General features: G+C 39.3%; 1 protein-coding gene across 1 annotated transcript in view; it reads left to right on the top strand.

Moving 5' to 3' along the window:
* Positions 1-18195, top strand: part of GC2 (golgin Putative 2) — a 41997-nt gene that overhangs the window by 12282 nt on the left and 11520 nt on the right. Inside the window, exons 6-8 of the mRNA XM_010276405.3 lie at positions 3027-3079; positions 3265-3357; positions 8313-8438. Of these exons, the coding sequence (XP_010274707.1) occupies positions 3027-3079; positions 3265-3357; positions 8313-8438 (272 nt within the window). The remainder of the gene's footprint in view (positions 1-3026; positions 3080-3264; positions 3358-8312; positions 8439-18195) is intronic.

Raw genomic sequence — 18195 nt, 5'->3', positions numbered from 1 at the left:
CTTACAAACAAGAAAAATTACTCAAACTACACCAAATAAAGATTATGGGACAGAGCCAATACAAAACCCCAATAAAACAAGTATCACCACCCATCTCTAAACAAAAGCAAGAACCCTTCCAGATGCCCACATCAGTCTTCATCTGTGAACATGTCCTCTTGGTTTGAGTATTCCTTGTCCCAATCCTTGCTCCCTTTCAGATGCGCTTTGTTCTTCATTTTATCTTCCTCTTTTTATCTTTCAAATTCTTCAAAAGCCCTCCTAGCAAATTCCTCACCACCCCAGAAGAACAGACCCAAACTTTTCCCAATTTTAACCTCTCTATCAACTATTTTTTGAATAGTCACCTCACCTGAAAAACAGATCCAAGATTTGCCATGAATACTTGGAACAACCTTGTGCCATAATTTCTCAAATTCAATTTGAATCCAATGGATCTATGATTTTCTCTATTCGAAGTCAAATTCAATTCGATTAAGTTGTTGGATGTCCAATTCAATCTGATTTGATTTGAAGAGTGGAAGATGTTAATAGAATGCTTTCTGGTTTTGAACAACTGAACCAAAATGGTCATCTGGTCTCATATCACCATTAAAGAATGAAGAAAGAAAAAGAAGAGGAAATGGTATATCTGAGCACTCCAACTGAGATCTCAGATATGTGGCTTGAGAAAAGGAACTGGAACTCAGATCTATGGCTTGAGAAACAAGAAACCTTGTTCTTAGATCTTCCAATGACCTCAAGTCATTACCTTCCTTCACCAAGCAACAGTGGTGCAGGATGGTTGTTCTGGAACTTTCAAAGCAATATTTGTAGTCACCAATTCATTTAGTTGGTGTTGTTTGCTGACTGCTGCAATGGTGGTCTCGTGTCTCAGACCAGACTCTCAACTGTCCTCTCTAGGGTTAGGTTAGCAGAGGTGAAGGCCAAAGAGGGAGAAAAGAATGAATCAAAGAGAGAGACTATGGTTTTAGGGGTTAGAGTAATTTATGTAACATATATAAAATATATATATTCTACAATGCATATCTAAAAGATTGGATTGGATATAATGGATCGAATTGTCCTATATCCAAATTTGATCCAATTACTTAACAGATCACAAAACCGGATCCAATTGTATTCATTTAAGATCAAGTGGATATTTGAATCCTGCAAAAATGGATCAAATTTGAATTTGAAGTGTAGTGGAATCGGATCCAATTCATTTGCAGCCCTAGTTTGCAAAGATGGCAAATCTTGTTTTTGATTTAGTAACTTAATAAAATGATTCGTTACTGATAAAAAGGGAGATGACAAATCTTACTTAAATTTCTTACTACAAGGTTAAAAAAGAAAACTTTCAAAGTAATGTTTGTAGTCACCAAGCCAGTCAAGTTGATGAAATATGCTGAAGGTTTAAGAAATTTAGTCACTCATCATTGTTATGGAAAAGCATGCCCTAGGGATTCTCAGAGCCAGCAGTTGAGGGGGATTCTCAGGTGGGGATGCAGAGAGGTAAGAGAAGGCTTGGCCTGTAGGACACTATATTGAGGAAGCTAGATCTAGGGATGTCAATGGGTCGGGTTCGGCACAGGTTTGCCTCAACCCTAACCCGATCCTCCAGTGGACCAACCTGAACCTGGCGTGGCTCAAAATGCATAATTCCCGAACCTGACCCCATAGGGTCTAATCCGATACCAACCCAACCCATAGAATTTTAACTGTACTTTTTTTAACACATTTTGAAGACCTAAAATCCATTAACTTAAGTTGGGAAATTGTTTTATAGATTTTAAGATGTCACTTTTTCCATTTAAAAAAAAAAGAAGAAAGCCAACATCAACATGTAAATAAATCTTAAACTTTAAGGCTATAGAGTTAGAAGCCAAAAGTTACAAGAATACTTTGTATATATGTAAGGCATCATGACCCGGTGGGGCGGGTCAGCCATAACCTAAACCCAACTCAGGTTGAAGAATCAAAACCCTAACCCAACCTTAAAGCCGAATGTGCCTGACCCTAGGGTTGGATCAAATTGGGTTTACCATTTAATCCAACCCATTGACATCCCTAGTTAGATCCTTGGCCACCAGGGCAAACATCTTGTTCTAATGATGCCTCAGAAGATTTCCTAGCTGGTATTAGCTAAACAGGCATGGACAAAGCTTAATTGTGTTGTGACCTATAAATGTATTAAATTTATCTCTACTTTATTATATTGCAACAAAGCTTACCCTTGTGGTCTTACTCGTAGTGATTGAGTAGCTTTCCAAGGTGAGGATGAGAAAGGGATCAAAGGGATCATGGCCACTAGACACCATGTTCAGTAAGCTAGATCCTTCGGAGCCAGGGTGAACTTGTTCTTCTGGCACATCAGAAAACTTATCTGCTGGTAGTCTAGCTAGAACAGGTGTAAACAAAGGGGCTGTTTGGCAAGTCTTTCTAGGTAGATCTTTCAACAGCCCAGTGGATGAGAAGATGCGCTGAGCTTTTGGGGTCGTCTTTAAAGATCAAGACTGTTTGGTTTGCGTCATGGTCTACCAGGCTGTTAAAAACAGCTGGGAAGGCTATTTTCAGTGTGGAAAGACCAAAACCTTCATTTGAAGCTTCCTAATTTTTGTCTTTTTCGGTCTTTCCATGTGCTCATCTTCACGTCTTTCTGTCTATGGATACCAAACGGAAAAAGATCATTTTTTGGTCCTTTAAGCTTTCCGCAGACCAAAAGACGTGCCAAACACCACCTAAGTTTAATTGTATTGGAGCCCATGCATTTCTGAGTGGAGCTGGATTGAGAGTTTGTTTTTGTATTCTGTTGATTGTTTTATTATGTCTGCTGCCTTTGACAAAAGGTTGGGTTTAGGTCCTCATCATAGAGGACATTTGTATCCTATGATCTCTTTTGATTATTTTTTTTTCTAAGAAAGTTTCATGTCATTGATAAAAAATGCCACAAAACATTAGCATAATAACATTGTGAAGAAAGTGTGACATTTCTGAGGTAATTTATTCAAGGAATTACTAAAACTTCCTTTTTATCTCTGCAGAACTTGGAAGGAAAATGTCTGAAGTTCATCAAGGTGGATCATCTTCAGACCAAGTGAGTCATCCTCATGTACTTGGGTTTTATTAGTATGTAAGTTGGGTTTGTGGATCTGTGTTAAATATCAATATCATAATTAAATTCCTGTTTCAGTTTGTTCCATGTGTTTTTGCTGTTTCAGCCACTCTTCATTGCTGACCAGCTTTCCTACTAACTTTTGTCTTCTATTAACACTTTCATAGTTGGAAGCTGCAAAAGGAGTTGAATTTGAGCAAGAGATACTTGAGGCTGAGTACTCTTTTGTATGTGATAAAATTGGACAATTGCAAGAGAAGGTTAGCTTCTTATTTAATTTTCAATATCTGATAATTATGTCTACAACAAGAAAATCCATCCTTCATGTGTAAAGATGGATATGGTGAAAATTTGTCCATGCTCAATGTGACAAATTATGATTCTTTTATTGAAGGAATCTTAGTAATTCATCTCAATTTTCTACTTGAGCATACAGTGACCTAACAACTCATCATCCAAGCTTTATCCCAGTGTTTTAAAGTTGCAAGGTGTGTGCGGGCATGCCTTTTCGAAGCAAGATGCAAAAGTGCAAAAGAATTCAAAAAATAAAAATATTAAACATAATACTAATTAAAAATATAAATATAAATTTTAAAATAAATGTTTTGAAAAAAACTATTATCTGAAATTAAGGCTCAGTTTTGGGAAGGAATCATCTGTTTTGGGCTTTGTTGTAACCTGTATTGATTTTGGGAGAGCTAAGAGAGTTTATCTCTCCCTTACTTGTACACCTATATTATTTTTCTTAAATTAATGATATCCAGTTATTGATAAAAAAGGCTCAGTTTGGAAGGAGTACAAATACAAATATGTAGAGTGCAAAACCTTGTATTTTGTATTATTTTTTGTATGTATTTGTACTGTACATATTTGTATTTGTACTCTTTCCAAACTGAGCCTAAAATACATAAACATAACATGTAAAACATATTCAAAATGAAAATGTAAAAATAGAATCAAACATAACGCATAAAACATATTCAAGCATGTGAAACTTTCAATCTCTTTATTTTTTCCCAATTTCATTACTTCAAATAGCTAATGTGATGTTAAGCATCTTGCACTCTTGATTCTATGAGCCACCTTTGCATCAAGCCCCTTGAGGCAAGCCCAAACAAGTCCATGTTAGGGTCTTAAATTCTTATTTTGCATGTAAAAGATAATGTAATTATAATTATAGTTCTTTGTCTTTCAAAAAGTGTCTTGTCATAGTTTTTAAGGCGCCAAGGCGAGGCTAGGCGACAGGGGGGTGCCTTGTCGCCTAGTCGCCTAGGTGATGGAATTTTTTTTTTTTTTAAGTAAAACCATATATCCTAGGGTAGTTCCCTAGGTTCCATAACCATCTTTTCTTAATAATTATCCATAATTTTCATAAGAGAAGTATAAATTTCATGTTTTAAGTTTAGAAAATCAACATTTTATGTGAAGAAAAGGAACAAAGGAAAGAAAATTCAAAAAATATAGGGGCTGAACCCCTACTTTTGCTATAGGAAAAGAAGAAAAGAAAATGTGGAAGAAGAAGAAGATCTGTAAGAAGAAAATGTGTTGAGACAAAATTTTAAGTTCTTCACTTGCTTATTGGTTCAGATTCTGAAATCTTTGAGGATTCAATCAAGGATCAAAACTTTGATACGATATGCCCCGTATCGGGTGTATTGTATTGTATCTTTGGTGCCCCAATACACATGTTTACAGGTGTTTTCGGGAACCCATTTTTTAAAATAATATATATATATATATATATATATATATAAATGAAATTGAAAACCAAAGAAATAAAAAAATAGGGGGAGTATCGTTATAAGTACTTTTACACCTCTGTCGATACACAGAGGTGTATCGATACTTTGAACCATGGGTTCAATACAGCAGTTAGCAATGTTTGTGTTGATTAAACCCTAACAAATAAGAAAATAATAAAAAGAAATTAGTACATGAACACATAAAATGAGTATTCTAGTTTAATAATGCCTATTTTGTAATTATAATGTAAAAAAATTAAAAATATAAAAGTATTTTATAACATAGTGCACAAAACTACTTGGCGACTGGGTGAGGCGAGCCTCCAAGGGTGCCTTGTCACCTTGACAACTGTGTGTCTTGTATTAAGGAGATGAATGAACAACGTTAGGAAGAAAGGGTGTTCTCCACCCCAACCCAGCCGCTAGGCTTAAAAAAAATGCGCAAATTTCAAAAAGGTGCATGCCTAGGCTGTAGTGTAAGGCGCACCAGGCACACTCCTAGGCACAGTCACGCTAGGCACACACCTTTTGAAAGTGCTGCACCTGGGGCCTAGGCAAGGTGCATACCTTAAAATGTGCCTTGCCTGTGCACCTAGGTGTGCCTTTTAAATCATTGCCTTATCCCAATTATATGGGGTTGGTTACACGAATCCCAATTAAAATGTGCCTTGTAGCTGCTCTCTCTCTCTCTCTCTCTCACACACACACACACCATCATCATCTAAGCGTTAAGCCTTGCCCCAACTATATAGGGTTGGACACATGAATCCTACTCCACCATTCTGTTCTATACAGTGCCATATCCATAAATTATGGGCCTTTAAATAATTTCTTAGCACTTTAACCCATGTCTTTTTTGGTCTACCCCTATTTTTTTCCAACCCCTTGAACTTGTAACAGATTACTTTTTGCTGGTGTCGCAGATAGTCTTCTTTGTACATACCCAAACCACTTTATAGTAATGGTTCTAGAAGACATATAACAGAAGTATGGTTAAATTCTTTATTGCTGATAAAAAAAACACATATAACAGAAGTATGGCCTCTCCAATGGAGGTTGGGACACCATTCAGGTTACCCATACTACCACCACAGCATTATGGATGGGCATTCAGAAAACTCAAGCACAATTCTTAGAAGGCATTGCCAATAAGCTGGGCAATGGTTGCCGTCTAAGATTCTGGTTAGACTCGTGGTGTGGAGATAGGCCCTTGGCTGAAATCTATCCTAGCCTCTTTAATGCAGTCACAAACAAAGTGGCAACTATTCATAAAAAAATGAGGCAACAGTAGTGGAGATTTCTTGTAATGAAGGGGCTATGGGTCTTTGGTACCCTTTTTTCAGAAGAAACTTGTTCGAATGGGAGATTGAAATTCTAGAAGATATGCTTCTCCATCTGCAGTAATTTCAGCCTATCAACACAGAGGACAGTAGAGTTTGGAAATGGGATAAGAGGAGAATTTTCTAAGTCAAATCCATGATGCAGTACCTCAGTTTAAATGGACCCTCTTTCCCTCATAAAGTTGTTTGGGCACAGAAAGTGCCATCAAAAGTTGCTTTTCTAGTCTGGACTGCAGCCCATGGAAAATGTCTTACTAAAGATAAGCTGGGTAGGTGAGGTATTCTCATTTACTCCCCTTGTAAGTACATGGAATTTGACATCACATCACCTGCAATGAACAACCTACTGTGAGTCTACACAACTGGCTAACGCGTAAGTAATAGCAGTGTGATAAAACATTAAAATAGAGATACCAAGTCCCAGTGCATCCATTTCCCATGGGCATACTCGTGCTGCCCTTCCTCTATCCCAGCACAGAAGGACCTCATGATAATACACCATGCTGTGGCCTTCCAACACATCTCCCTGAGATGGTTCATGTCACAGTAACGGTTATGTGATGTGATGTAACGTTCTAGCTTCATGTCACAGGTCATCATGATTTTGCGATGCGATTTGTTCCCTTCTCATCACAACTCTGTGACCCAACCCCATATCTGCATATTGATCTTACATCCTATGCCACATAGCTTTATTAACACTTAAAAATGTTTTTTAGAGTAATGTCCCCAGTGATGCATATAGGCAAGCTTCTAGAAGGGGAGTGGCTGCACTCGTGCTCACATGTGGGCTTCAGGAGAAGAGAGATCTTTGGTACCAGCATAACTGGATGGACACGTGGCGAAACCCCAGCCCACTTGCCAATTTCAGATCCAACAAACTCGGGACTGCCTTCCTGAAGCAGGAAGTTTTCCCTCCTTTCCCAAGGTAACTTTATAAATAGGGGATCTCCGAGGATCCCCACACAACTACTCTCTCTAAGCCCTACCACTCTGAAACCTTATCCTCTCTTCACTCTTGTTCTCAGCCCCACAGAAAACACCACTGCCGCCATCTACTGTCTTTCAGGTAGACATCCCCAGTGCCATATAACCTAGATCTACACCCCAACTGTCCTCTTTGCAATACTTCTCAAGAGATGGCAGACCACCTTTTTCTGCATTGCCCTCTTAGCAGAATCATTTGGAACCATTTGCAGTCTAATCTGCACTTATGTTGGGTTTTTCCCAACATGGTTCTGAGCTTACTTGATAGTTGGAGAGCTGAAGGCCTCTCTGTTAATGGCTGAATTATTTGGAATATGGCACATGCAGTTGCTTTTTGGACAATTTGAAAGGAGAGAAATGGTAGAAATTTTGAAGGCAAATCCTCTCATCCTGACCAAATTATACACATTTTAGCAAAAATTTAATATTGGGCAAAGGAACACGATATTTTTACAGATGCCCTCTTTTTGTAATTATGTTTCTTAAAGTACTCTTGGGGAAGCCTCACCCCATGTACAGCTATCCATTTTTTTTTGATCAGTGCCCATGTACAGCTATCCATTTACACATCTAATACAATATACTTTACCTTCTCTTTCTCTCAAAAAAAGAAAAACTTCTACACATGCATGGCACGTGCTGTTACACTAGTTATAAATAATTGTATTTATTGCACTATTTACTTTATAGAGAAGATGTAAATAAAATAAATTTATAAAGAGAACCGATTATACATTAATAATTATATTCATTACCTTAAACTCAAGGTTCAAAATATCGAAACATATCGGTGTGTATCATATGATACGTATGGATTTTTGTCTTCATCGATAAGCTATATGTTACAATTTCATTGGTTTCAATTGTTTTAAATAATCATGTATGATATGGCATTTCCACTGTTAAAATGCCTAATAAGAAAAGTAAAAAATATTAAGACTCTCGATATGGTAAAATTTAGTATCAAGAGTATTGATACTTTGAACCTTGCTTAAACTTAGCATATATCTTTTTTATAGTTGACCAAGTGCTTAGGCTGTTAGGTATTGAGAGATCAAACATAATGGAAGCATGGAACTAATTCCCTGAAAAGGGCAGTTCTTAGATGTGCTTATTTCTGAAACTAATCATTCTTGTTCTATACAGGCAAAGAAGCTGGAAGAAGACATTGAAACAACAAGGAAGGAGATAGAGAATCCAACTGAAATAGAGGTTCAACTTAAGAAAAGGCTTGCACAGCTAACTGACCATTTAATTCAGAAACAGGCCCAGGTTTGTCTCCAAAACATCAAATCTATTTTAAAGGGTAAATTCTATGAATAGAATCACTCCATTTATGTTTGTTATGTGGACCTTGTATGGAAACGATAAATCAGATTTTCTACAAGTGTAACCTTGAAACTCTTTACCTTCTATCTGATCTGTTGGGTATCAATTTGAAATAGGTCAGTTATTACTCTCTGACAGTAGATTTCACCCTTTGAAATTGCACTAAGACCATTCTGGGATCTTTGCAGTGATAACTTTAGCTGTGTGTGAGAGAGAGAGAGAGGGAGGAGGGAGACACAAAATTGTTTGGTTGGTCTATATGCTGAGCCAACCCATAAAAGAATATTTATATTAATAAAGAGAATAATACAAAGATGTACAAGCTGATGTAATATACAATAGAATACATGGCTCAACAATAGAAAAACAAAAGGACAAAACTACCCCTCTTCTCTACACTCCCCCTCTTCTCTACACTCCCCTTCAAGCTGATGCCAAGGAACAAGCATTAGTTTGTCCTAAGAAAGTTGTCTGGCCCAGGTCATGGCTTTGGTGAAGAGGTCAACAAGTTGCAATTTGCAAGTTAGAAGAAACATGTGGGAGAGAAATGTGGCTAGTAAGAAGATCTCTTATGAAGTGGCAATCCACCTCTATATTTTTTGTGCACTCATGAAAGACATGATTGGATGCAATCTTGATGGCATTCATGTAGTCTGCAAAGAGGGGAATAAATGAGGGATGATCAATATCCATATTATGAAGCAGAGCCTAGAGCCAAACAATTCCACTGCAGACAGAGGACATTGCTTTATACTTTGCTTCAATTGATGAATTGGAAACAATTTGTTGCTTTTTACATTTTTAAGAAATGATAGTCATTAATAAAAATACACCAACCATTAGTGGAGCGACGGGTGTCAGGACTTGGGGCAACCAGCCCAATCCACATCAGCAGCTCTAAGGAGAGTAGAAGAGGAAGATGAGAAGAATAGCCCATGAGAAGCAATTTCTCTCACATAACGAGTGATCTGAAGCACAATAGAGAAATGAGGCTGACAAGGAGCAGAAACAAATTGGAACGGGATCTGCTCCTCACAAATGGGTGCCTCACAGGCACATCCACCGTGAATTGGGAACATCTCCTGTGAATAATAACTTATAAGTACGGGAGATGTTCCCAATGCATGGTAGGATGTGCGTGTGAGTTCGGTGTGAGGCGCCCTGTGCGAGGAGCAGATCCGGTCTCAAACAAATTGGCTAGCAAGCTGAACTGCAACTGCATAAACGATATCGGGCCGTCATAGTAAGATAGATAAGATTTCCAACAAGTTGCCTATACAAGGTAGCATCTGAGAGAACCTCTCCATCATTCTTACTCAACTTGAGATTGAGTTCCAATGGGGTGTCAACTTGTTTGGAATTAGTAAAGTGGGCCATTTTTTTTTGTTGATGAATAATGAGAAGTTTTATTAATAGAGTTATAAGGGATACACCGAGAAGGTTCCCAAAAAGAGGTGCGAGATGCGGCCTCAGATCAAAATGGAGAATTACAGCTTAGTCCAAAACATCTGATTCCTATGCACTCCTTGTTTAGCTAGTGAGTCTGCTAACCCATTTGCAGATCTTCTTTCCCATTGGCAAATTCAACTCCTTGTAACACTGCCTGAATTTCTGCATTAGCTGAATCCCCTACTCTTATAGGACTAGAAAAAAGAGTGATGGATGATGAACCCCTCTGCATTTCTAAACACTCCCCCAATACTGGAGGGTCCCGGATTGCCTAGGCTGCTACCATCAAAGTTGAGCTTAATGATACCCTCTTCGGGAGGTTTCCATTCTACTGACAGCTTGCTTTTCACACTAGAACTTTTGGCAATCGCTTCCCAATTTCTCCACAAGTCATAAAAACACACCAACCGGTGCTCATTTGTATCTCTTTCATTAATTAATGAAATTCTTTGGTTATTGATAAAAAAAAGATCTTTCATTTTAAAGGAGCTACTAAGAAGAAATTTTAGATTATCTATACCATCCACATCATCTCCTGTGATCAGAATTTCATCAACATAAATCAGAAGTGTCAATCCATGTGCCCTCTTGAGAGTAAAAAGGGAATAATCTGAAGCACTTTGTTGAAAACCAGTAGCCAACACAACTATATGAAAGCGTCCAAACCAAGCTTAGCTTCTCAGGGAGCTTGTTTGAGACCATGAAGGGGCTTCTTTAGTTTACACACTGTTAGTGTCGAGTATGTAGGGGTATTTCTGTCTTTGTGCTTGTGTTTAGGTGCTGATGTGTAAGTTTATGTTAGATTTAATGTGCCTAACTTAAGTAGGGGCATATGCGACTTTTCCACATTATTTTAGTAATATAAAATACATCTGGCCGAATGGGAGAGTGAACTTTTTCTCTCATTCGAACCAGAATCTTTTCTCCTTGTTTCTCTTCTTCTCTTCTCCTTTCTCTCTTCTCTCTCTCTTCCTTGACTGTTATCAGTCTAACAGGCAGACCGAACACTAACATGGTATCAGAGCTAAACTGAGAAAATTGGATCTGCCCAGAATTCTGTTATCTGCGCACCCAGCCTAGGATTTTCTCTTGTTTTCTTCGCCATCAGCTAGAGATAAGGGAAAGGGCTGAAAAGGAGTGATCGCCCTCTTCCCTTGGAGGTTTCTATGCCTCCAGTTGTGGTGTTTGTGGTCGGTTGCTGCAGTTTCTAAGAAGCCCTCCCCTAATCGATGAAGAGAAGAGGGCTGATTCGTGTGCTGCAGTGGGTGTCTTGTGTGGTCTGATTTTCGGTGATTAGGTAAGAGGTTTTATGCATTTTTTTTTGGTGTGAATCAAATGAGAAGTCTATTTCAGACTGTATGGTGGGATTTCAGATTGTAGTGTGCTAGGGTTTGTGCACCCTTCAGTGTGATTCGAAGGGGGGCTGTTCCTCAAACAGTGTTGTGAAGTTTCAGGCAGTCGTGGAGTTAGATTTGTGGTGTAAAGAGTGCGATTTGCAACAGTAGTAAGTGCTGAAATCAGTGTGTAGTGTGATCTAGTGTGCAGTTTGCCGAATTCAACAATGGGAGACAACAGTGATAGCAAGACTAGTGTGATGGTCCCTACTGACTACCTGAATGTTCAAATGATCTCCATTAAGCTGAATGGAGAAAATTATGTACCCTGGGCCAAATCTGTAGAAGTCTTTCTTAAGGCAAAGAAGAAGGTGAAGCACATAAGGGATGAAAAACCTTCCACCGATTCTCCTGAGTATGATGATTGGGAGCAGGCAGATACACAGATCATCACATAGTTATGGAATAGTATGGAACCCAAGATTAGTGTAAATTTCATGTTCCTTGATATTGCCAAAGAAGTGTGGGACCATGCTAAGAAGCTGTATTCGGGTCAAGACAACACAACCAGAGTATTTCAGTTGTACCAGGAATACTTTAATCTACAACAGGATAATCAGAGTCTTGAGGAGTACTATGCTAGTATGAGAAACATTCGTAATGAATTGAATGTTTACCACCTCCTCACTTCTGATGTCAAAATTCAGCAACAACAAAGAGAACAACTTGATGTGACTCGGTTTTTGGTGGAGCTGAAATCTGAATATGAACCAGTGCGGGCTCAGATACTAGGAGGGTCAACTCTCCCTTCCTTAGAAGAGGTGTTTGCTCGACTCAAGAGGATTTCCATTGGATCTACCGAGAACCCTAATATTTTCGATAGATCAGCCCTAGTAGTATCCAGAGGCCGTGGAGTTAAAGGTGGAGCTCGGGGAGCTCAGTTTGGCCGTAGTGGTAGTAGTGGACCGGCATATGGCCGGAATGGTGGTAGTGGACCTACATATAACCGTGGTGGTGGTCGCACTGGAGGTCGAGATTTAGGGGGAGCCCGTGGCAAAGGACGTTGTTCGGGTCCAAGGAGGTGTACACACTGTGGTATGGATGGACATACCATTAATTATTGCTATGACTTGCATGGTCCACCTTCAACTTGGGCCAATCATGCCGTGATCAGTGACGGTAGCTTCAGACAGGAGAGCCATTTAGCCGATCAGGTACCTCCCACATCCACAAATGTTACTGGGAAGGAGGTGATGAGTATTCCCCGTGATGAGTATGAGAGTTTAGTACAGGCCACATCTTAGCAGAACACGGCCACTCTCGCACACTCAAGTATGGCTTGTCTAGCATCCACACCCCATCCTTAGATTATTGATTCTGGAGCCTCCGATCACATGACTGGAACTCTAGGTGTGTTGTCTTCCCTCATTGCCCAACATCACAATCTGTTACCTTTGCTAATGGTTCCACATCCTCCATTTGTGGTGTTGGTAATGTTGACCTGGACCCTATATCCCTATCCTCAGTTTTGTATGTTCCTAAATTTCCTTTTAATCTTATGTCTGTTATTAAGTTGACCAAGTCTCTTAATTGCTCCATTACCTTTTACCCCTCTTTGTGTGTTTTTCAGGATCTTAAGACGGGGATGAAGATTGGTGGAGGGCATGAAGCTGGTGGATTGTATTATCTTGATGGTGGTGGAAGTACGTCAACAACTCTCCAATCGTCTCTCTCTCCTCTCCAGTGGCACTGTCGATTTGGTCATCCTTCACTGAAAGTTTTGAAGTCTTTGGTTCCTTCATTGAGTCATCTTTCTGTTTTGGATTGTGAGTCGTATCAGTTGGGGAAACATCATCATGTTCCCTTTAGTCCTAGAGTTGATAATGGTGTATTGAGTCCTTTTTCTTTGGTTCATTCAGATGTTTAGGGTCCTTATAAAGTGATGTCATACAATGGATATAAATATTTTGTCATTTTTGTTGATGATTATTCAAGGATGACGTGGCTCTATTTAATGAAAGAGAAGTGAATTGTTTACCATTTTCCAAAAGTTTTATGTTGAGATTCGCAACCAATTTGGTGTTCACATTAAAATTTTTCGTTCTGATAATGGCCGTGAATATCTCCTACACCCCACAACAAAACGGGGTGGCTGAGAGAAAGAATCGTCACTTCTTGGAAACAGCTTGGTCCCTCATGCATCACATGAATGTTCCCAAATCCTTTTGGAGTGATGTAGTGCTTACTTCTTGCTTCTTGGTTAACCGGATGCCCTCGTCTATCCTTGATGGTCATTTCCCCATTCATCACATTGTTTCCTACCTTGTCTCCGTTTCCTCTCATCGAGTTTTTGGATGTGTTTGTTTTGTTCATAATCTGGGGCCAGGAATGGACAAGTTAGATGCACGGTCTATTAAGTGCATCTTCCTTGGCTATTCTCGGACTCAGAAAGGGTATAAGTGTTATCACCCTAGCTCTCGATGTTCCTTTGTATGTGTTGATGTTACTTTCTTTGAGTCTACTCCATTCTTCTTGGGGTCCGGTGATGTTTCTTCCTCCTCATCACCTCCTCCCCTTCCTCTTCCAGTTGTGGACTCTGTTCTCCTTGTTCCCGCAGTGACCAAGTCTTTGCCTCTGGTGCCACCACTTGTTGAACGACCACCGATCCATCACGTGTATACACATCGCCCACATGTACCGGCACCTAGCTTCATCATCATCGACAGATCCGGCAGCTGTCATCATCATCGCCCACATGTAGATGATATTGTCATTATCGGGAATGATAAAATGGGCATTGACAGGTTGAAAATCTTTCTGCAGGAACATTTTCAGACAAAGGACCTTGGTAAATTGAAGTATTTCTTGGGGATAGAAGTAGCAAGGTCCAAGCATGGTATTAACTTGTGTTAGAGGAAATATGTTCTTGATTTACTTGAAGAAATAGGTTTGTTAGGTGCTAAACCAACTGAAACTCCTATGGAAACAAACACTAAGCTGAGCAGTGATATGGGTGAAGCGTTTGAAGACCCTGGCAGATATCGGCGACTGGTAGGTAAGCTGAACTACCTAACCATCACTCGGCTAGACATTTCATTCGCAGTTAGTGTGGTAAGTCAGTTCATGTAGAAACCTTTGGTTCCACATTGGGATATGGTTATAAGGATTGTGAGGTATTTAAAGGGGGCTCCTGGTCACGGTTTGATATACAAAAGTGGTGGAAAACTTGAAATAAAAGGATATACTGATGCTGATTGGGCCGGTTCTGTATCTGATAGGAGATCTACCATAGGCTATTGCACTTTTCTTGGGGGTAATCTGGTGACATGGAAAAGCAAGAAGCAGACAGTTGTGGCAAGAAGCAGTGCAGAGGCAGAATATAGAGCTGTGGCACATACTACTTGTGAATTAGTGTGGCTAAGGAACCTTCTACAGGAGATGGGATACACTGTTGATACTCCAATGAAGCTCTACTGTGACAATCAGGCTGCAGTTCACATTTCCTCTAATCCGGTGTTTCATGAGAGAACCAAACACATAGAGGTTGACTGTCACTTTGTTAGAGAGAAGGTGCTGAGTAGAGTGATAGGCACTGCATATGTCAATACAGGGAACCAATGGGCAGATTTGTTTACTAAAGGGTTGAGTCGGGGGAGAGTGGGCTACATATGTAACAAGCTGGGATTATATGATATATACTCTCCAGCTTGAGGGGGAGTGTTAGTGTCGAGTATGTAGGGGTATTTCTGTCTTTGTGCTTGTGTTTAGGTGCTGATGTGTAAGTTTATGTTAGATTTAATGTCCCTAACTTAAGTAGGGGCATATGTGATTTTTCCACATTATTTTAGTAATATAAAATACATCTGGCCGAATGGGAGAGTGAACTTTTTCTCTCATTCGAACCAGAATCTTTTCTCCTTGTTTCTCTTATGCTCTTCTCCTTTCTCTCTTTCTCTCCTTCTCTCTTCTCTCTCTCTTCCTTGACTGTTATCAGTCTAACAGGCAGACCAAACACTAACACACACTAAGTGTGGATCCTCACAGTACCTAAGAGGTGGTTTCATGTATACTATCTCCTATAATTGTCCATGGAGGAAGGCATTTTTGACATACATTTGATGAATTGTCCATTGCTTGATAGTAGTGATGACCAAAAGAATGGGAGCAATGGTCATCATGGTTATAGGGGCAAACGTCCCATCATAGTCAATACCGTATTCTTGTTTATAACCCTGTGCTACCAAATGAGCTCTATATCTATCAAGAGAACCATTTGACCTTAGTTTCATTGAGTAAACCCGACAGATGCCAATGATAGATGCATTTTGGGGTGGAGAGACAGGGTCCCAAGTATCATTTTCCAGTAGGGTTTGAATTTCTAAGTTCATGGCATCTTTCTAGTGCTTAACTACAAGTAAACAACAACTTGGTGGTAGGATCTAGGTATATTTGTAGAGAATAGTGCAACAAATAAGGAGCTATGGTTGGAAAGAAAACCATAACAGTCAAGGGGCGAGAAATTCAAGAGGAATGAGAATGACATAAAGGAACAGATGTAGGTAATGGAGCAGGAGAGGAAGGGGAACTTACAGTGGTGGTGGATGGAGGAGAACCAAGCACTAGTGCTGAAGGAGGAGGCCTAGACATTGGAAGAATTGGATGCTTCCGGTAATAAATTTGTAGTTGTTGAGGACTAAGAGGAGGATCACTTGCAAAACCAAAGTGATGCAGAATATAAAAGGATAGTTTAGGTAACTTAAACAATATGCTCAAAGAAGCATATGTTTTCAAGAAATATGACATTATGGGATATGTGAAGACAACACAGTTTAGCATCATAACAGAGAAATCCCTTTTGTTCGAAACTGTAATCCATGAATGCACACATAGCTGACTGAGCAATTAGCTTTGTGCGTTCATGTGGAGGAAGGTGAACAAAACAAACACAACCAAACACATGAAGCATAAAGAAACAGTCATGTTGGTTGCCACATTGTGCGTTCACATGTTCCCATCCTTTTAAGTCCCAATGAGGGAGACACAAAACTGTTCGGTTGGTCCATATGCCAAGCCAACCCAGAAAGTTATATTTATATTAATAAATGAATGGACAATAATGCCTTACAAGAAAGAGAATAATACAAAGATGTACAAGCTGATGTACTTTACAATAGAATACATGGCCCAACAATTGAAAAACAAAAGGCCAAAACTACCCCTCTTCTCTACTTGCAGGATGGTATGAATTAAGACACAAGAGACTGTCCAGAATGTGCTAGTTGATTTAGCTAGTAAAGTTAGTGGATTTAATTCTTACTGACCTGGGATTAAATCCCTCCCCCCAAGCCAACCTAGCAAAACAAAGAGTGAATGAAATGAAAAAGAGAGATGGTCCAAATTGAGGAATGCCTGAACAAAAAGTTGACACAATGTTGAAATCAGTAATGCTCTTGTTATAGGGTGTATCTGAACTTTCAATATGTTTAAATACCAAAAAAAAAAAAAAAGAACTTGCCATATGTTTTAGTTAGATTCTCTCTTATCATGGTTCAAAGTATCGATACACCTCTGTTTATTGGTAGAGGTGTAGTGTATCAGCATTTTCAACGATACTGCCCCCACTTTTTTTAGTTTTTAAATATAGTTATATATGTGTATATATATATTATTTAAAAAGATGGGTTCCCAAAAACACCTCTAAACAAGTGTATCGGGAAGCAAAAGATACGATACAATATGCCTGATATGGGGCGTATCATATCGAAATTTTGATCCTTCTCTTTTATTAAGACCATGGTTTTCAAATCGCCGTTGACTCGGATGATTGGTCCGTTTGGCTTGGAAACCATCTAGGCAACCGGTTTCATTTCACCCTTAACCTGTTCCTTGGCCAAAAACTATTGACTTGGTCAGCGACCTGCTGCTCTGGGCAGTCAAACCGTTGACCCATTCAACCCGGACAACGGTTTTGGGCGTTTTTATTTTAATTATTTTATTTTTATTTTTAATTGAAATGGGCTATCCGTATGAATCGGACAGTCAAACCGCTGACTTGGAAACTGGTAGCCAAAGCGGTTCCAATTCATTTTTAAAACATTGATTCAGACTAAAAAGCATATAATTTTGATATTGGCTTTTATGTTTATGGGTGTGCAAAGTCATCAGACCTAGACTTCATTATTTGTTAGCAGTAGCTAGCATGCTGTTTGTTTGTCTTGCCATACCATTTAATTAAGAAACAGGCCTAGGTGTATAACCACCAAATGTTCTGCTAAATCTTCTGGTCCATAGCAATCCAGCTTTGGCAATAGCAACCCTTTCAGCCTCATCTCTTCGAGCAGAAATGACTTAGATTCTACCTTCAAATCTTTTTTCCAATGACCTACATCCTGGTACTGAAAGAATGGTAGGATCCATCTAATGGACGCCAAAAGATTGCAGAATGGGTGGGCGAATTTCAAAAATTTTCCTACCTTCTCCCAACTGGGAATCATATTCCCTGAATTTAGAATACTATATTCAATGATCTTACTTGAACCATGATCGAACTAGATCTGAACCAAAAAGCAAAAGGGAGGAATATACCTGATCTGGAGAAGCAGTATCTCCCAAAGTTGGTGTTCACGCCCAAAGAAGAAACCAAGATCCGCTCCTGCTGAAGATGACACAGCTGTGGATGGAACGGAACCAGCAGGGTGCGTCCTACACACTGGATCCTTCGCAAGAATCCTTTGGAAACTCTAAACACTGAATCTTTCTTAGTCTTTTTTGCAAGACTAATGTCAAGAACTGATTTCTTGACTCCCTATTGCTGCAAAGATCAAATCTTGCAAGAGGGAATAGCGGCAGCTGGAGGAGAACTCTTGGGACGAAGATGGCTGAACTGTTTCTCTTCTCTGGAGTTTAGTATGAGATCT

The sequence above is a fragment of the Nelumbo nucifera genome, chromosome 4, assembly GCF_055504915.1.
Source record: "Nelumbo nucifera cultivar China Antique chromosome 4, China Antique-T2T, whole genome shotgun sequence".
Taxonomy (NCBI): Eukaryota; Viridiplantae; Streptophyta; class Magnoliopsida; order Proteales; family Nelumbonaceae; genus Nelumbo; species Nelumbo nucifera.
Note: the sequence above shows the minus strand (reverse complement) of the source record. Positions and strands in the feature narration are given on the sequence as shown.